Here is a 21,140-nt window from a genome sequence, read left to right as displayed (position 1 = left end):
ATGCAAACTCCACACAAACCGATGCTTGAATTTGCAGTAGGAGCCTTTTTTTTGGCTTTGAGGCGGCAGGGACACCATTGTGTAGCCGCAGCCAAGACTTATTACTGAAAGTTGGAACTCTTTTATTCAGGAAACCAGCTGCAGGTCTAAACGTGTAAAGTAAGAGTAAGATTCATTTAGAGTTATGCTAAAATCTCAGAAACTGTAATTTCAAATCAAAATTTATTGGTCAAACTTTAAATTCTAAAGTTAAAATCATCCTTGCTTGCTCGATACATGGAGTCTAGCAACTAGACATAACAAGATACCAATGTGTAAAATGTATTTATTTGGAAACCGTGGTGACAGATATGACGGGACATTCTCACGTAGTTGGACTTTTTGTAAGCCTCAGCTTGTGCTTTTTTCCTCACAGAAAGCCTGGAGTTTGGCCCCGTTTTCATCCAGGAACCAGATGACATTATTTTTTCTTTGGGTTCTGGTGAAAGGAAAGTGATGCTGCACTGCGAGGCGCGGGGGAACCCACCACCCACATACAGGTGTGTGACATTCATTTTTCTGTCTGCACTCCAGCTTTTCCCCGCTCATTAGACCATCGCTCATCACAAGTATATTCAGATCTCTCTCTCTTTTCTTTCTAGCTGGTACATCAATGGGACCAGAGTTGACTCAGACACAGACTACAGATACAGCTTCATTGATGGAGACCTAATCATAACCAACGCTAGCGAGATCACTGACTTTGGGAAATACCAGTGTAAATCTGAGAACAGCTTTGGAAGCATTCTGAGTCGAGATGCTCTGCTACAGTTTGCTTGTGAGTATTTAAACTTTTTAACCGTTCTGTTGTTAAAGATCCACTACAATTTAACCTTTTTTGAAAGCATCTCTAGCCTTTTAATTATGATTATGTTTTTAGGCTAAATCCAAATGCTTGTGCCATTTTCTTGGACTTAGTTTCTGCAGAGCGGCAGGAATTCATTAGAAATTTGTCTGTGAGGTGTGGGCGGGACCATTGGTGTGAAGCATCCCCCCACACTCACACACACACACCCTTCCCACTGCTAAGACCTCTCTGTTTAAAGGCTGTGTCACAGGGTCACTACGTACATTTTGCACATTTTTGACGTATGAAATGTCGGTCTTTCGTGAAACATGCATGATATACGCAATTCACAAGTGTTTCTTATGTTCGTCATTTTTTGATGTGGGCAGATGTCGTCGAGGGTTCCAACCGACAGGTCTTTATGTCAATTCAGTTTGGAAATTTTCAAAAGTTTTTGGTCTGTTGAGAATTACACGGTTTACACATATTTTACATAGTTTATATGCAATTATTACGTAAATCTTACGCAGTTGTGTGTGATTTTTGTGAGATGCGTGCACATGTCTTGGGCTTTCCACGGCCCTTCCATATGTCCAAGTACAGTATGTCTAACGGACTTTTCATGAATGTACCACTGATGTAAAACTTCTATATTGCTTATACGTCGCACATATCACGTTCAAATTATTTATTACATGGTCCGGATGAATACTCGATTCTGATTGGCTGCTGGGTGTGCATATATATATCGCTGTCCTTTGGCACTACCATCGAGGTCGGTTATCGTGACAACGCGCCACACCATGTACTTGACCATGGATTAGGCGGGATAATGGCTTTCCAAGTGTACATTATCAGAAAAAGCAGAACATTTTGCACGGTTTCAGCAGCCTTCCGCTGTGTGTGTTAATTTCTGATATGTACACTACATTGGCCATTATCCCTTACGTAATTGAAGCATGAATGACTCCTGTTTTGCATATAAACAGCGCAATAATCACGCAAGATTCATGTTTGCATGTTCTTTGTATGGTTTCTTCTTTCATGATAGATTTGTGAAAATTTTACAAAAAGACCACATCAGCTGACATTTTCTACGTATATTCATGTAAGACTAATTTTCATCTGTGCAATATGCACAAAATGTACGTAGTGGCTGTGTGACACGACCTTCACATCATGGAACTTGTGGCCTGTCCAGTGTATTTTTTAAGTATCAAATAAGCTCCCTTTTCTAACTGCATTTTTTCGTCTGCTCCTGATCCACAACAATTTAACTAAAGAAATACTCAGAAATATGCAATCTTTAGTTTAATTTTCCTCATGTATGTCCTCCATGATCACAAAAATGAAACATGTTAAAAACCCTGTTTTCCTCAGAGTGGACCTTTAAGGAGTTACTCCTAAATACCAATAGTCACATTTTGCGTCACTCAGTCTGCTTCAGCATAGGAGAAATGGACTGTACGCTTTTTGTCCCGTCATGTCAAAACACACCTGTATGGATTCAGGGATAAGGAAGCACAGCAGTCTCCGTTATGAGGTTTTGTTACAGAATATACTTCCCAGCGGCAAAGCCTTATGTACTATTACTACACTGCTAACAGGCCTTGTCCCCTTAAATGCGTCTTAATGGTAAATGAGAACAGAAAGCACATTTTTTACTGCAGTAATCCCCTGGCATGCCTCCAAAGCATCATTTTCAGGTCCAGGCGACAAACGCACAGTGAGAACCGGGCAGGAAAAAAATGCATTGTTGCTCTCTACTGTTTCCTCGGGACTGACTGCATCCGTACTTTTGTTTTTTCTGGGAACTTTGTGCTCTGGGTCACTGAGTTGTGGCTGTGAAGGAAAAGTGCACCATCTTCTTTGTTGTTTGGCAACACACAGTTGTGAAAGCATCGTGTTGTAAACAAATGGCTCGATTAGCCTAAAACTAAACATAAAACATAAAAATAAAAAACTAGAGGCTTTCTTTGACTCTGTTTTTATACAAGAACCAATCGTCAGACCAAAAGCTTTTTGGTTGTATTATTTTTGCTTCACAAAGTGATCACAAAAATCAGTCCGAATACTTTTTAAGTTTGAGCCAGACTGCACTGGCAGCCTGATACACCCAGATGGTTAAGCACAGGCTCAAGCTTCAGAAAAGCTTCATCTGTCCAGATCCTTGCCTCCTCCTCTTCTCCTCTCCAGAGGTCATACATAAAAAAAGAAAAAACACAGCTTGAAAAATGCAAGTGGCCTGAAAATGAGCAATGTAACATTTAGATGTTCATTTATTAGATGCAGCCCAGAGACTTCAGCAGCAACAAACACTTTCATGCAAAAACCTTATGCATTATTCGCATATGCATTAAAGACTTTATGATGATGTGCAGGATGATGTTTTCTGACATTCTATTATACAAAGTCCCCTCTCTCCTGTGTAATTTTGTGACAAACTTCTTCTTCAGCATTTATTCTTTGTCCTTTTAAGTATTAAAACTTTTGTAAAGAATGAAATTAACAGCTAGCAAAAGGCTCCAGCTGTATGAAGCACTAAACTTTGAATATACACTTTTCTTTGAATTTCTAAAGGTACTGCAGGGAATTTATTTATTTATTTATTTATTTATTTATTTATTTATTTATTTATTTATTTATTTATTTTAGCCGCTATGACTTTTTCAAATAAGTTCACCTATAATCTGCAGGCGGTTTAAACTGTTAGCTTTATCTTATAGGAATTGTTTTTTTGACAAATTGAAATGAATCTGCAGCACAATGATTTTAAGCAGCAAGCAGCAAAAGCCTTAACCTACACATTGGGCATGTGTTTTGCGTTCAAGAACATGTGTTCAGCGCGTTCTTGTCTTTTAGCATAAGGTGCCCACACTGCACTATCGCTACTTGATATCAGACCATGTAGCGGTGCAAATCGGGCCAGTCTCGTTCCAGGCTTTTTCTTTCACAGCGCTATTCCGATATATGAAAGACTTGGTATCATATGATTCCAGCTGGGAATAAACTGCAATTATTAATTTTATCCTTTATGATCAATTTTCAGACGGTTGGCACTTCCCTGAATTAAAAAGGACGCTACGCATACCTCACTACCAAATCCAAATCCCTGACTGGTCAAAGTTCAACTGGTTCAAATTTTAACACGTTTAACCCTTTATAGGGCACTCAATGAAATACTCTAAAATTCAAAAATTCAACCTTAGAGTGTTATTGGAGAACATAACAAGACTTCATATCATTGGTGACATTCTTCAATTTTTTTTTATTTTCATGTAGAAAATCAATGCCAATGAAGTGACCATATTTGGTCACTTGCCCGTGAGTGGTAAAACAAATTCCAATAAGTATACATATATATATAAATATAAGAAAAACACATATTATGTATTTGAACATTTGAACATCACTTTTAGAACATAAAAGTGCTAATAACAAAAAGTGCTGATAACAAAAGTGTTGAATAGACCCTCACACAACTGTGTGTGAGGGTCTGGGAATGTCCTGGTTGTTGGTGGGTGGGGCGAAGTCGGGGTCTGACACGTCATCATCTTGATCCTCATCATCATCACTAATGTCAGGGTGGACTGGCACAACAGCAGTCTCCCTCCTCTTGCCATAAAAGATTGATGGAAGCTAAAAATTAAACACATGCAATAAAACAACTGTCATAACATCATAAACTGACAAAAATCACTCTTTATCACTATTCATAAACTAAAAACAGTGTTTAAATTCTCTCTGAATCACTGTATAGTGATATAAAACATTTGGCAACATTAAAACATAATATTCTAAGTTGTATTTCTTTATTTGTAAAGAAAATGCACTTATATGGTTTGTTAGATGCATAGGGCATATGTCCAAAAACAGACATACCAAGTAAAATTTTGTTTTTAGTGAAAAGGGCATATGATCAAATATGGTGCCTGCATTTTTCATGCCGTATTTTCACTCATTTCAATAAATTCTCCGCAAACAACTTATATGTCAACACTTAACACAACTATTCAACAATAAAATGTATGAGTTTCATCAACTTACCATGGTTAGTTTTGACGATTCCTTTGAAAATGTCCAGTGAACTGAGCTGCAAAAGCAACTTTTTCTCATTTTGGAGAAAAAGGGAAATTTGATGTGACCCTGCTCTCTGCTGATTGGTCAAGTTGCACAATTGAGTAAGCTATAATGGAGGATGATCTTTACTGAGTCATGGGGAAAGATCCCATGACTCTTGAACTCACTGAGACGGGGGAAGGGCGTGAAAAGTAACAGGTGCGGAAATGACCAAAAACAGTCACTTGCCCTAATGGCACATTTACTGTTTAATGTACATTTATGGGTGCTTACATTTACTTTACATCTAAAGTGCTCTCCTTAAATGTGCATACCTTAGGCTGGTGTAAACGTAGCAAAAGTCACATGCACCAGTACAGGTCAATCCCACATATGGCTGTGGGGTTTTGGGTTGTCTGTCACAGAGGAGTGTCTGCATCTTAACTTGTTTTACACCAGAGCTTTAGCTTCAGTGTTTAGATACGGTACTTTTGATTACCGTAACTCTTTAACCCCTCTACAAAATTGACATAATTCTGAAGTACTGAAAAGCAGCCTAGCGCTGACATGCAACACTTACAGTAGTGAAGAGTTTACGTAATCAACGTACAACATCTGATTCTGATGCAGGGAAAAGCGGCTTTACTAACGTTAGTAATGTATTGCAAAGTTGATATGAAAAACCTCAAACAATTGTGTAGTAATGGCATGTTAAAGAGTTAAGGGGAATGCAGGTGTGTTTTCCCTTGTTCTCTTGTGGCTCATGTAGCCACCTAAAGGAATGTCATGTGTGTGGAAGTGTATCATGAAGTATAAATTGTAGGTTGCACTTATACTATTCTGCTGTCGTACAGGACCATTATGCCACACTAACCGTTAGTGAGGTGCGAGTACTGGTCTTTTAAAAACCCGTTAGAAATGTTGCATGCAAGGGGTGTGCAGATTATACATAAGCGACAATGGGATGCTTATAGAATGCTCCTACAAACTACGCTCATCAGGCTGCACACGAGGAGTTCACACATCTTAGGTGAACAGCAGTCACAAGCCCCTTGATCTGTCTGCAGGATTTCTGGAAGTTGAAAAAATATAAGATTCCATACAATACCCCTTATTCTTAACCACTGACTGTATAAGAGAACTGAACTAAGCAACCCCTCCCCCCTGGCGTTCCAACTAGGAAGTACCTGCTGGTTCTAAAAAGAAACAGAAAAATGGCGACTGAAATAACTTCTTTCAGTGGAGCCAGAAGTAAGTAATTTTCTAAGGGTGACTTCGTCCAGTTCTCCATGATCTTAACCCTTATGTGTTGTATAAGTGTTCGCTATGACCAGTCACTCGCAGCATTTCTTTAGAAAAAAATTGTGTAGCATTTTTACTTTGTGGTCTGCAATCTTGATACTATTTCCTGTGGGCCACCTGCATATCCTGTACAGGTTTGCCCAATTTTCTCCTAAAAACGGCCCGTATCGACCAGTAAGGACAGTTGTGACTGAGGCTTTAAAAACTAAAAGGGAAGTGCCATAAAATACTGTAATCTGTGACACCAATAAATTCATAATAAACTAGTCAAAATCTATTAAACAGCTTTTTCTGCCTTTTACTTTAGCCGTTTTTCATGTAAAGATTACTTATTGTTTTTGTTTTTTTTATGGTTTGTCTGGTGTCATCATAAAGTGAGATTTGAATAATTGAGTTTAATCTACACTGGTAGGGAAAATGTCAGCCCGCCTGTCTGCTAAAGCTGGGTCAAAAATAGTTGAAGCAGTGCAACAATGAAGCAAAACGCAGCAGCAAACCTACATCAGGACAGGGACAAAAATCTATTGAAATTCAAATCCTAGTCAAAAACGAATGTATTGTTTTCTCGAAGGGGGAGAGTACAGGTTTGGCGTCCAGTGTGACGCACAGAAGAGGAAACTTGACTGGACTTGACTGCAAAAAAACAGAACTGAACGCTCTCTGCAGAACATACAAGTAGGCAGGTGCACACATGGAGCCCTAAGGATGCTTGAGCACCTGGCCTTTTGCCTCATACTAAAAAGTGCCCCAAGTGTCTGATTCATTTGAATTTTAATAACATTAATACATTTCTTTTAGAGATATAAGAAAAAAAATATAGCTACAAAATTGTTAGTAATAGTATTAGTACTTTATGTTAAAAGTTTACCTAACTTCCATAATTTTTAAAGAACAAGAAAAGGAGTTTTGCTGCCCTTTTCTGATTTTGAGCCCCTGCCCCTCTAAAATCCTGTGCACGACACGTCCCTGCGTCCAACAGACTAAGAATATTTTAGACCTCCTGTTTTACCGGTCATTCCTGAAGGAAGCTAATTACAAACATCCAACTTGTGATGAGTGATTAAATAGAGTTTAGTTTACACTCTTGGGAAAAAATAGAATTTCCAAATTAAACTGTGTTAAATTAAAGTAATCAAAGGTAAAGTGATTGGAATTGAATTTTATTAAATTTTCATTACCTTTGTTTAATTTACCAGAGAAAATGTAGTGTGATGAACTGATTTAAATAGAATGGATTGAATTGAACTGAATTGAATCGATTTCCATCAGACTTACCACATTCAAACTAAAGAGATGTTGCTGAAAATTTGCCTGGGTTACATTTAAATAAATTTTTTTGAATTTATCTTGCAAATTCTGTTGATCTTGACTGGATTGAACTGAAAATATTAGAATGGTTTAAATCAATTGAAGTGAAATTCAGTTATTTTAATTTAACTTAACTGAAGATAAATAATTTAAAATGAATTTAGTTGACCTTGTAAAAAATGGGAAAATGTTTATCTTAGGTAATCTTCTTCTTACGACGGAGTTTTAGGGCCACAGTGAGGAAAAAAATTCTGGCCAACATGACGAGATTAAAGTCGTCATGTCGACTATAATCTCGTCATGACGAGAAAAAACTCGACACAAAGTTTCCAGAAAAAACTCGTCGTGTCGAGATAAAAGTCGAAATAAAGTTACGAGATTAAAGTCCCAATGTTGCGCGAGAGAAGTGAAGCTGTCTTTCAGGAGTATTCAGTGTTATGGCTAATGTTAGTGAGCTAGTGGCTTTGTACTTCAGAGTTTACGACAGAGTTTTATGCCCACCAAAAACTCGTAAATTTACGAGAAAAAATTCATAGATTAAAAAGGAGAAAACACCGAAGTTGTCTGTTTATCGGAGCTTAGCTTGAAGATGAAATATGTGGAGCCTTTTGTGAAGCTTTATTTCCGGATTATAGTTTTAAAACAAAGAGATTCTGAACCTTTTGGTGATTCAAAATCAGATTATTGTCAGTGGAGCCGTCTTTCAGGGGTTTGGTGTCAGTAAAGCGGAGTTTCATGTGTAAAATAAGGAGCTCAGAGACACGTTTGGGTGTAGAGGACCACTGCAGCCTTTATTCTCCTTTTCATTCACATAACCTGAAGTTCATCTGTCACATTACGTCATGAATCTGTCATCCGATCACCAATGCGGAAGTAAACAGTGTTACATACGCCCCCTCCTGCAGATGAAGCGACCCGTTTGATCATTAAAAAACAAAGATGAATGAAAATAGTCTGTTATATTAGCATTACAACGTTGAAAAAGGCAAAAAGTGCTTCTCCTCCTCAGACGGAAGCATCACACAAACATAGAGATCTGGTCTTTGGTGGAGGAAGAAAGGATTCAAGCAAACAGCTGCAGGGACAACCGATGCCGGCTTCATCGGGCTGCAGTGATCCTGCAAACCAACCATCAATAAATAAAACTTTAATAAATTGTAAATCAATCAAATGAGCCTTCAGACATTTGGAACGTTATCAATAAACATTCAGCTCACCTGTTCAACTACGTTTAGTCGGTCTGCTCTGCTTCTGCACGGCTTTCACGTGCTGCTCTGTATGCTCACTTCCACAATAATCTCGTAAATTTACGAGTTTTTTTCTTTCTCGCTCAACATTGCGACTTTAATCTCGAAACTTTATTTCGACTTTTATCTCGACAAGACAAGTTTTTTCTCGAAACTTTGTGTCGAGTTTTTTCTCGTCATGTCGAGATTAAAGTCGACATGACGACTTTAATCTCGCCACGTTGGCCAGAATTTTCTTTCCTCACCGTGGCCCTAAAACTCCGTCGTATCTTCTTCACCTTTAGGCTTATCCCATTATGGGTTGCCACAGTGAATCAGGTTTCATTGATGGTTTGGCAGAGAGTTTTACGCCTTTCATGACACAACCTCTGTTTTATCCGGGCTGGGGACCGGCACAGAGCAACCCAAACTTGGGCCCCCTTGTGGCTACAGAGTTAGGTAGTAGCGCAAAGGGTATTGCCCAAGGACCGACCCATGATGTACTTCACATATGTCAAACTCAAGGCCCGGGGGCCAAATGTGGCCCTCCATGTCATTTTATGTGGCCCCCCGAGAGCATAAAAGTTTTTGATTTCTTAAAATAAAAAATAAAAATTGGTGTGTATTTATATATATATAGGGGGAATCTGCCTTGAAATATCAGATTGGGCAACTATACATTAGGACTTAAACACTGTCCATATAACCTAACCTGACAGAATCAAATTTAAAAGGATTTATGATAGAGTAACAAGCAAACATATGTTTTCTACGCAACTGTAATTGTCACTTTCAAAAGTTATAATAAGTAAATAAATTAGTTGTTTAACATTAAGGAGTAGTTACATGTATGTTTCATTACATTTAGTTACATGTATAAGTTATATCCGGCCCTTTGAGGACAGCTGCTATACTGATGTGGCCCTCGGTGGAAATGAGTTTGACACCCCTGATGTACTTCATTTATTCAAGGTGTATGGAAACACGGTCTCAGACCCACCAGAACTCATCTGATCCTGGTAAATAAATTATGTCAGTGCTGTGAGTTATTGTAACCACATGGGGAACTCCTCTGTGTTTTCATGCGCTGGTCCCAAATCCAGGTAATCAGTTATTCCGCTTTTAAAAACTGATGCTAAGACACAGGCTCTCCATTTGTGGTTAATAGTGTAGCAGATCCTAAAGGGAGGAGCCAAAGGAAAAACAAACAATAAAAAGCCACGAGAGCTTCGTGGTCAACTTGACAAACGTCCCATTTAACGTCCCACTCAACTCATTTCATTCTATTTGGTTCATACGTATATGTAATTGTTTATGTACATTTTTGATTAGAGATGTGAGTTACAGTATTTTTATTTTATTCTATCTTCACCACTCCAAGGCGGCTACAATTGTATTACCATGTACAATGACAATAAAAGGATTCTGATTCGGATTTGAACTGAATAAAGGGGAATTTCATTGATTGAAATAAATCTATGTGAACTGGCCTCTTCTGTTTAGAATGAATACATCTAAATTAACTGCATTTGTTGCATTTAATTTAGGAATGTGACTATAATTGGACTCAAAACTAAATTAAATCAAATATTCCAGGTATGAACGGAAAGGAGTTTTGACAGATTCAATTGTACTGAACTAAACTTGGCAGAATTGAACTTAATTAAATGAGAATGAACCGTCAGTCTGATTAAAAATGTCCCAGTTAACGCTCTCTCTTTTTTAAATTGTGGATGGTTGACTCACAGAGGCCATATCCACATCAGATAATGATGTAATTATTTATATTTCTGCAGGTTGAAAAATGTCAAGGCACACAGTTTCCCTCTTTTAAGCTCATTTCCAAAGTATTTTTACGATTATTGCCACCAAAAACCATTTGGTGGCAAGCCCTAAGCATTCAGTGATAAAAAAAAAGTTTAAAAATTTTGACTTGAGAAGCAGAAGTGTGTGCTTGCAGATATGAATTTACCTGGTATGATCTCACTCTGCGCCTTTGGAGAACCTTTAAAATTAATTATAAAAGACGCCTCTGGGGTGAACAGATGATATGTTTGTGGTCATGCTTGGTTGAGAGGCAGATGTGTCAGCTGATATGAGGTCCACTTGTCACACATCACCTTCACTCATCTTTACACAAAATTGGATTTTCGAGCAGACGGGTCATTTTCTGGCAGTGTGGTGAGTCAGTATCCTGCTGATGATGGATGTGTGAGAAAGATGCTGCACACTTTCAGTGGCAAAGTTCAGAGTCTCCCTTTGGGAAGTGCTTCCATTCACCTCTGTAATCTCCTTCAATTGTTTTAGTACAAAATAGTTAAAAACCATGGCAGTCTTGTGATTTTGAGCTGAACTGTGGTAGTATATCACCCACTGGATGAACGTGTAGCCCAACTGCCATGTTGTGTCAGCAGCAAGTCTCAACTCTCATCTGTCCAAACTGTTGTGCCGCCAACCAGAAAACGATCCAGGATTGTCCATGTTTAAAAATTGATTGTGTTGTGTTGTGAGTTAATGTGTTGTGTGTTAAGTTAATGTGTTGTGTGTAAAGTTAATGTGTTGTTTGTAAAGTTAGTGTGTTGTGTGTAAAGTTAGTGTGTTGTGTATAAAGTTAATGTGTTGTGTGTAAAGTTAATGTGTTGTGTGTAAAGTTAGTGTGTTGTGAATAAAGTTAATGTGTTTTGTTGTGACCCTTCTGGGCCACCGTAGCGTCCAGCCGGAATGATTTCACAATGAAGAAAACACGGACTTTAAATAATTGGATTCAAATAACTATTTATCGGTGGACTAAAAATCCTGAGTCTTACTGTTTTCTCAGAACAAGCTACAGCCTTGCACACACTCTTCTACATTAGACAACAAAGAGCAATTCCCCTGAAGCTCATTCATATTTATTCATGTGACATGATGGTTTCTGAAAGAGTGGTGGGTTTGACTGCAGGAGGAGCGCAGACTTACTGCAGGTCCGGGTGTTCGGCGGTTGGCTGATAAATTGCTGGAGCTGTCTGTTTCCCCGTCAGGTTTTGTTGGATGGAGGAATAACGAGCGCTGCCTTTTTGGGCTCCAGTGATACACGCTTGAAATGGAGTGTGAAGTCTTGCACTGTGACAGATGTGTGTCCTGGTCTCTGCTGTGTTTGAGAGGAGTACCTCTTTCACAAATGGTGTCCTGAAGAGTATTTTTCTGTGTGAGAAAGAGTGAAACAAGTAGGGAAAATGTGGATTTTCTCCTGAATATTACTACATGTTTAGTTACTTTATTAGAAATGACTAAAAAGACATTCAGTCTTTTTATTTTTTGAAAGCGAACAATAAATGTTTCAAAAATCTGCCATAGTCTTGTAGAATTCCCTCCACACTAAGACATGAAGATGTTGTCCAGTGTGTTTCTTTTATTTACAGTAGATAATGTAGGCTGTAACCAAGGTAACGTAAAACTCAAATTCTGCACTAACAATTTCACTCCCAAAAACACTGTGACAATAAATACAGGCCATAATATACACAACGGCCCTGATGGACGGATGTGGGTTGTCTGTGGATAAAATATGGGTATACCTATAGAGCGCATGCAGGGGGCCCGCACCAATTATCAAGGTTGTATACCACTTGATGAACCTGCAGAGCAAAAATGTTTATGTACATTTAATATTTAATGATGCACAGACGACAGGTTGCGTAAAACGGAGCAGGATTTTACCCCCCCCCCCCCCCCCCCCCCCATCCTGTGAATTGCTCAATGAACCCATTAATTTTGTTCATGGGATAAGTGTGCACTCTTTGGCAATTAGACAAACAGGGCATAGTTTTTGTCTACTTCCTACTAGCACTTTGGACAACCCTAAAACTCACATCACTTGTATTGGTCAACCCCCCGTTACATGAAACAACCAAAAAACACTGGATGTCCAAAAGCCAATTAACTCTGACTTACTCCACCACACACCTACTATGACTTTAGTTGAATCAACAGTTTGGGGGTTTATCCCTTTAATAAGCATAGTAGCATAGGGTTGCACGGTGGTGCAGTGGTTAGAGATTTTGCCTCACAGCAAAAAGACTCCCGGCTTGAGGATCTTAACCAGAACACCAATGGGGGACCCCCCCCCTGTGACTTTTCTCCAGCTTTCTCCTGGGAGTGTGATTTGTGGGATGTCCCTTGCCATCGCCCACGAGTGGCCAACATAGGCTCCAGCAGCCCCATGACCCCGAAAGGGACAAAACAGGTGTGGAAGATGAATTATTGAATAAGCATAGCTAGACCTGAGAGCTTATAACTCAACACTAACATAGTCACATGCTATGAATCTAGACCAGAAAAAACTATGTGACGGCGGTTCTTTGTACATTCCCCTGTGTAAAATGTGTCTTTTTCTGTGGCTTTCTTTTTTGTACTGCATTTGTGTGCGACAGTCCACTTTTCCTCAACAGCCCCCCCCCTTCCAGAAAAACAAAGAAAAGTCCGCGCCAGCACACATTTGAATGCAGAACCTTCCCTCCGCATTTCCACGTTTCAAATGGTGGACATTTATCACTCAGCGTGGCGCCCAACTTTTTCTTTCCTTTTATGTCGGCGCTGCACATTTTCATGCAGCAGCACAGTTGTTGATTGCTTTACCTGCCTCAGATACATAACATTACGATGCAGCTGAATATTTTAAAGCTGTAATTGCATGGCCTTTTGGCTTAAAACAAATTGGGCAACCTATTTGACTTGTGTGGTGCCATATATCTAAATGAATAGAGGGCAGCGGTATAATTGCCCCAGTTACAAATACGGACTGCTATAAATTCCAGCAGAACATGCTAAATAGTTTACACTCAGTAAACTCAACTTTATTTTAAAAAAATACACAATTTGCTGTTGGAAAACTGGTGGAATGAACAATGAAACGTTGCGGTTTTTAATTGTTGATGAGAGTACTGACATACTGAGCACCCCAGTTTTAGGGCTACTTTGGTGGGCCGCCCTTCTTTTCCCTGCTTACTTGACATTATTGGTTTATTCACTAAACAATTATCTGAAGGCCGTGTCACACAGCCCTTACATACAGTTTGTGCATTTTCTACGCAGATGTCTGTTGAGGGTTTCGGAGAATCGGTTTTTACGCGAATTCGGTTTTAAGCTGTCAAAAATATTTGGCCAGTAGAGAATTACGCAGTTTACGCGTATTTTAAGTAGTTTGTAGCAAATTTGTGGCTTTCCACGCTCCGTGCATGTCTAACAGACTTTTCATCCATGAACCACTAATGTATACGTTTTATATTACGTGTATGTCGCACATATCCGGTTTAAATTACGTAATTGGTGCATGAATCATGAATGTATAAACATGTAAACAGCACAATATTTTTGCACTGTTTACATTTAACGTTGATTTACGTGTTCTTTGCGTGGTTTGTTCGTACTTCTTCCGTGGTTTTAACCACGTGTAACATCTGCGAAAATTTCACATAAAGACACAACTTTTGTCACATTTTCCTCGTATATCTACATATTACCAATTTTAATCCATGCAATATGCAGAAAATGTTCGTAGTGGCTGTGTGACACGTCCTTACAGGATTACAAAAATAATTTTCTCAAGTCCCATCTGTGCATTAAACTTATAACTTAAAAACAGCAATCAGAGAAGATCAAACTGGATCTGTGCATTCTGGAGAAATGTTCAAGCACAAGGCCTCCTGATTTAGTGTAAAGTCAGCAGGGGTGTAAAAACCTAACAATTTTCCTTACTGTTCTAGGAGCACCTCAGCTGTAAATGTATAAACCATCTGAATCTAAATTAGATCAAGGCTAACTAAGTATTTTAATTTAAATGTTAAAATTAGAGCTACATAATTCAGTTTTCTTCAGCCACAGAGCCAGTATGGAAGGGTTCAAATAGCCACATGTGGCTCTGGAGCTTCAGGTTGCAGATCCTTGATCTTTTCCATTATAAAGTTGTTTTAAAATGAAATTCAATTCAATTCGATTCAATTTTATTTGTAAAGCTCCAAATCACAACAACACTCATCTCGATGGGCTTTGTGCAGATTGATGTAGGGTAAAACATCGAGACGACTGTTGTTGTGATTTTGGGCTGTACAAATAAAATTGAATTGAAATTGAATTAAAACATAAAATCAAAAGGATCATAAACACACACAATTCAATAGAAAGATTCTAAACTGAACTTACTAAACTCTGAGCGATAACTTTACAGATTTATGTTTAATGGTGCGGTGGGGACGGTTGCATTCTCCATGCTCCTGTAACCCCCTGATCTCTGGCATTGGGGGGCCCCTGTGGCAGTTCCGTCGGCCCTGCTCCTGTGGTAGCTGAAGTGGTTCGCCCGGTGGGCAGATTTCCTCCATCTGCTATCCCGTGTGGGTGGCTGGGGGACCCCGGCTACCAGTTCAATTCAATTCAATTTTAATTTATATCTAGCCCAAATTTGCAACAACAGCGGTCTTAGTGGGCTTTGTATCAGTAATTGTAAGGTAGACATACAATGAAAAAGGATCATAAATGCATAGAATTCAATAGGATAATACTAAAACTTTAACTAAACAGACTAAACTGGCATCCCTGCCCTTAAACCCCCCTTCGTGGTAAGGAAAAACTCCGAAAAAACGAAATCCGGAAAAAACGAAGAAACCTCAGGGGTGTCCGAATGAAGGAGGAATCCTCCCCCAGGACGGACAGCCGATGTACCATTACTCTTAGAGAGAATTAGCTCATGTAACCCTACAACCACATGTTTAAAGTCCAGCAAATGATCTTCATTCAGATGAAGTCGGGGGACAGCTGGGGGCGTGAGACGAGCCAGAGACAGGATCTCCAGCCAGGTGTAGAAGCAGTAGTAGAGGCGAGCCAGAGACGAGGGATACGGTCAGGTGCACGGATGAGCCAACTGGAGTCTGGAAGAACTCCCACTGAAAGGCATGAATCGCACTGCACCAAACAGAGGCATGGAGAACTAAATGATAAGTAATGAACAAGTATAGAGGATAGAAGGTGGGTAGAAGTAGATGAGAAAAGAGGACAGAACCCCAGTGCACCATAGCTACCCCAGCAGTTAATTAACAGTAAGGTAAATAATTTCTGAATACTAGCTATTCTGACAGTAAGCCTGTCCAATTAAGGAATGTTTCAGTCTAACTTTGAAAGCAGAACCTGTATCAGCCTCTCTTACATGAGCTGGGAGCTTATTCCATAAAACAGGGGCTTGATGACTAAAGGCTCTACCTCCAACTGTACTTTTACAAATTCTAGGTACCACAAGCAGTCCTGCAAATGAAATAAATTGATTATATTGATATCGGGAAATACTATTTGGATTGACACATGGTAGGTTTATTTTACTATAATGTAAAAACAAACAAGCAGACAACACACATGTGATGGTAGCAAACAATGATCAATCTATCATTACAGTTCAATGTGTGGAAACACTTTGAATTTTGCAAAGACATGTGACCATACAGTGTGCTAGAATGTTCTAATATTCTGTTTGTATTAATTTGATGTGATAAAACAAGCTGAACTTTATGAAAATAAATGTCAGTGGACTTGACATTCATCCTTGTTAACTGGTTTGTTTGGACACATATTTAATTCCTTCCTTTTTATGCCTTTTTGTGAAATGTCGATTCTAGAAAAAATTTAAATATAAATAAATATGTGTACACATGTTAAATTTACACTTGATTAAACACAACAAATCTGAAAAACTTTACCTGTACTGTGCAGTCCTCAGGGATTTTTCTCTAAGTCACACTGGTTGAAGTTTTGGCTCAAGATGTCCTGTATCGATTTAACATCAGTGAATCAGCTCGTTCAGAAAGAACCAATATCCTGCTGCCGTGCGGGTATTGGCGGGGTCCTGGCTGCCGCTACTGCCATAGCGGGGGTGTCGATGTGGGGATGGCGTGGTACTCTCCCTCCTTCTTTTTACATTCCATCACCCACTTTAGAGGAACGTGGGGACCCACTCAAGCACAGGTGCTATTTCAGCTTTGCACAGTTTGAGTGATTAAATGAAATATTTCACGTGTTGGTCCGAATGCATAGGTATGCCTGTGTGAACATGAGTCGTATTGTGATGTGAACATGTTGACATGTTTTGTATGTGGGCTTTTTTGGAACCCACAAGTATGTTTGCGGCATTTGGGGGGGGAAAGGTCTATATTACTTATAGACCTGACTGTCTTCTTCCACTTTCGGCTTCTCCCATCAGGGGTCGCCACAGCGAACAAGTCGCATGGTAAATTTGGCAATGTTTTACGCCGGATGCCCTTCCTGACGCAACCTTCTCAAACCGGGCTTGGAACGGGCACAGAGGTGGAGAAGGGAACAGGGAGCAGCCCGGAGTCGAACCCTGGTTTCACGGACGGAAGGCGCCGCAAACCAGCACGAGCTAAACCAGCTCCCCCTCTTATAGACCTGACTGTAATGATTGTAAACATCCAGCAACTTGTTCCCTTATGCTGCTTCATGGTTCTACCCCCTCCTCTTTACCCCCCCCCCCCCCCCCCCCCGGCAACCTTTGCTCGTGTTCCCTTCTTTCCTTTTCCATCTGTTCCAACAAAACCTGTTACAGATATGAGTAGGATGAATAAAGTATAGCCTAAATTACAAAAGGGGTTTATTTAAATATACACCTAGTGTATCAAATGTTTCATAACCCCTGTTGTTAAAGTAAAATATGTCCAACACAAGAGGCTTTCAGCTCTCATCTGTCTGCTCAGCTGTTGGATAGGACAAGTTAAAAAAAAAAAAAGAAAGAATGAACCAATATCCACTATGAATCTTATTGTCAAGCACTAATTATGATATAAATCGTTACACCTCAAACGCATACACAGCAGTAACATCCAGTTTCCAGGTTTGTTGTGTCCAACTTGTGAACCTGTACACTGAAGATTCATTCACGGAAAGAACAAGCACTCACAAAGAAAAGTTGAGTGGAGGCTCCCTGCATTATATCTACTGGCCATGTACTCTGTTCCAGAGATGTTTCAGTAGGATGCTTTTTCCCCTCTTTTTTGTTTTGAAATTCACAGACTAGGGCTGCTTTTCAGCCGTGACTTTGAAGGCAGCAGGCAGAAAGGAGGGCCTCTGATCTTTTTCCCCAAAGAGTTCTTCACTCTCTTCAGACGTGAGGCCGACTTAGGCTCAGGTATCAAGCCAATCTGAGCAGTACTGTTGTTAATAAAATTAAAGAGTTGGTTTGACTTGAAAGATCTGCAGCTGCATGTCCCACTCTGAAATGTCATTTGCTTAACACCGATGATGGATGGAATAAGCATTTTTCCTCATTTTTCTACTCTTCCTTGATGCTTTCTGTACATTTAATAACTTAAACCTAGTTGCCATTTTCATATTTTATACACACAATTATTGATATCTCTATCACATTAGCATGATCCAAACTTTCCACAAAAACCTTTAAAAATTCAAATTGGTCCCTGCTTCCTGCTATGTAGTTCATCATCATTCCACTAGGGGCAGTAGAAAGAAAATTAAATGGCTGCATCTACGAAATTTCAAAAACACCTTTGGCGGGAAACGTTTTGCTAGTTTTCAAATCTTTTTTGGTTAGAATAACTCATCTATTGTTATTCTTTGTTTATAATGATAACTGTGTTAAAATACTTAAATTTTCTAAATAATTATTTCTTCATAATACAGGTACACTGTCAAATTTTAAACAGTAAATAAGGTGCCAATGTTTTGGCATCAGATGCTACATACACACTGGGCATGTGTGGCACATTCAAGAATGCGCTGAACGTAGGTTTTTTAACTTTATGTTCTTCACACAGGTCTTTTGCCACTCGATATATTTACTCACAGTTGCAAGAGGTTTGGTGCAAAATTTCAAAGCGATACAAATCTCTGGAAGTTTGCTTCAGGTTTTTTATTTCACTAAAAGACTTGCTGTCATTTAATTCTGGACGAGTACAAACCACAATTATTAATTTCTCCTGCATGATCCATTTTGAAATGGTTTGCTCTTCCATGTAATGAAAAGGATGCTACCCATATGTCACTACTAAATCCGAGTTCCTGATTGGTCAAAAGTGGTTTAACTCTCAGCGCATGTTCAGTTTTGTATGTAGAGCCTGAAAACAGTCTTAAGACTTTCATAGTGACTCGTAAACCCAAGAGTTTCCATTGGAAGCAGTCGCTAACCTCATTTCCGAGCCTGGTGTGAACGCGGCATTACACTAACACTGTTGTGAGCAATATCTTAACAGATCGGCCAACGTATCAAATATGAAACTATCAAAAAAAAGTGATATTGCAATTTTTTTCTGTCATCAAAGAGTCTAACAAACATCGAAATTTAAAAAAAAAAATTGTTGATGTTGTGGACTTTACATTTAATTTCTTTTTTGTTTTACATTTATTGAAAAATGTTAAGTCATCACGCTATTTTACATTAGGAAGAAGTCATTACTTTTGACTGCAAGATAGATGTGATTTGCATTCAGTTATTTTGAGCCCCCCTTCCCCCTTCACAAAAAGGCAACAATTGGCTGTGAGGACTGTGAATAAAAACACTTCTCATTTTAGCTCATCAAAGTGCACCCTACTTAAGTTTCAGTTTCTGATTGTTGAACACCTACTTTGCTAAAATTTCCCTCCTATATTCCATCTGCCGGATGTAGAATTTAAAGGCATCTTTTAGGAAGCTTTGCTGCTTCCACCTCAAATCCAGGATTTTCCGATTCCGACAAATGTTTCTCTGTAAAGATATCACCTTTACCGGCTGCTTTAATGAGCCAACCAAACTGGATTCTGTTCTGCTGTCTGAACTGTTATCATGCTATAGCGGTTTTATGGGAAAGCACATTTAATATGTAATAAATGAGGCACCCTGCCTAGAACGACTCTTGTTTACCAAAAGAAGAAGCTGAAGGGAGTATCTGCAGTAACACACATTCACAGTGGGGTGCTGCCAACTGAAACAGCCGTTTTGCGGGGCGGTGGAATATGAAATATGTATTTTTCTCTGTTCTTTTTTTTTTCAGCATGATCTCCTCTGACTGTAGCTTCAGGATTTTTTTAATGTTTCATATTAACCTTCGTTTTTTTTGTTGTTGTTGCATCTTTGTTTTTTTGCCTATTTATGCAAAAGTCCTTTGAAGTGCATAAGTGCGTAAGTGGTTGGAAAATGATTGGCCAACAGCTACACCATCATTTAAAATGCTGCATTTCTCAAGTAATTGAACCAAAACTATGTCGATATAAAGACCCCTGCTGGGTGATCAACCCACTGCCACTTTGGCGCTTTGATTCAGCAGTACATAAAGATATTTTTATCTGTTTAGTTAACTCATGAGCACTAAACAGCTGTTTAATTATTAATAAATAAGAAACTTTTTTATTTTATTTATTTATTTATTTTTTTGTAAAAACTAACATTCTAGGATGAAAACCAGCAGTGACTATGATGCATGGAGGAATGAACCTTGAGATTCGTAATGTTAAATGTGCAGGTTTGCTAAGTACAATGTCTTTCTATGTTGTTTTAGATCTGGGTGCTTTCAGTACAAAGAGCAGGGGAGCTGTGTCTGTGCGAGAAGGCCAAGGTGTGGTGCTCATGTGCAGCCCTCCTCCCCATTCTCCAGGTAAGAACTCCGAAGCCACGGAAAAAAAGCCGCCTTTTCTTTCAGGTATTCCATTAGATCACAGTTGCCCACAGCTCTGTGGAATGCAAGTTACTTTCGGAATCATAACTATGAACTAACATATGTGGAATTATATACATAACAAAAAAGTGTGAAACAACTGAAAATATGTCATATTGTAGGTTCTTCAAAGTAGCCACCTTTTGATTTGATCACTGCTTTGCACACTCTTGGCATTCTCTTGAAGAGCTTCAAGTGGTAGTCACCTGAAATGGTCTTCCAACAGTCTTGAAGGAGTTCCCATAGATGCTTAGCACTTCTGGGCCCTTTTGCCTTCACTCTGCGGTCCAGCTCACCCAAAAGCCATTTTGATTGGGTTCAGGCTTGGTGACTGTGGAGGCCAAGTCATCGGGCCTCTCCTTCCACTCTCCTTCTTGGTCAAATAGCCCTTACACAGCCTGGAGGTGTGTTTGGGGTCATTGTCCTGTTGAAAAATAAATGATGGTCCAACTAAACGCAAACCGGATGGGATAGCATGCCGCTGCAAGATGCTGTGGTCGCCATACTGGTTCAGTATGCCTTCAATTTGGAATAAATCCCCGACAGGGTCACCAGCAAAGCACCCCCACACCATCACACCTCCTCCCCCATGCTTCACGGTGGGAACCAGGCTTGTAGAGTCCATCCGTTCACCTTTTCTGCGTAGCACAAAGACATGGTGGTTGGAACCAAAAATCTCCAGTTTGAACTCATCAGACCAAAGAACAAATTTTCCCTGGTCTAATGTCCATTTCTTGT

The 21,140-nt window shown here is 39.3% G+C and overlaps 1 protein-coding gene across 2 annotated transcripts in view; it reads left to right on the top strand.

Moving 5' to 3' along the window:
• Positions 1-21,140, top strand: part of cntn5 (contactin 5) — a 178,861-nt gene that overhangs the window by 79,494 nt on the left and 78,227 nt on the right. For both annotated transcript variants that reach the window (XM_023961649.2, XM_023961650.2), the window contains 3 exons: positions 416-539; positions 642-817; positions 20,247-20,342. In XM_023961649.2, the coding sequence (XP_023817417.1) occupies positions 416-539; positions 642-817; positions 20,247-20,342 (396 nt within the window). The remainder of the gene's footprint in view (positions 1-415; positions 540-641; positions 818-20,246; positions 20,343-21,140) is intronic.

The sequence above is a fragment of the Oryzias latipes genome, chromosome 13 (assembly GCF_053564925.1).
Source record: "Oryzias latipes strain Hd-rR chromosome 13, Olatipes_Hd-rR_3.1".
Taxonomy (NCBI): Eukaryota; Metazoa; Chordata; class Actinopteri; order Beloniformes; family Adrianichthyidae; genus Oryzias; species Oryzias latipes.
Note: the sequence above shows the minus strand (reverse complement) of the source record. Positions and strands in the feature narration are given on the sequence as shown.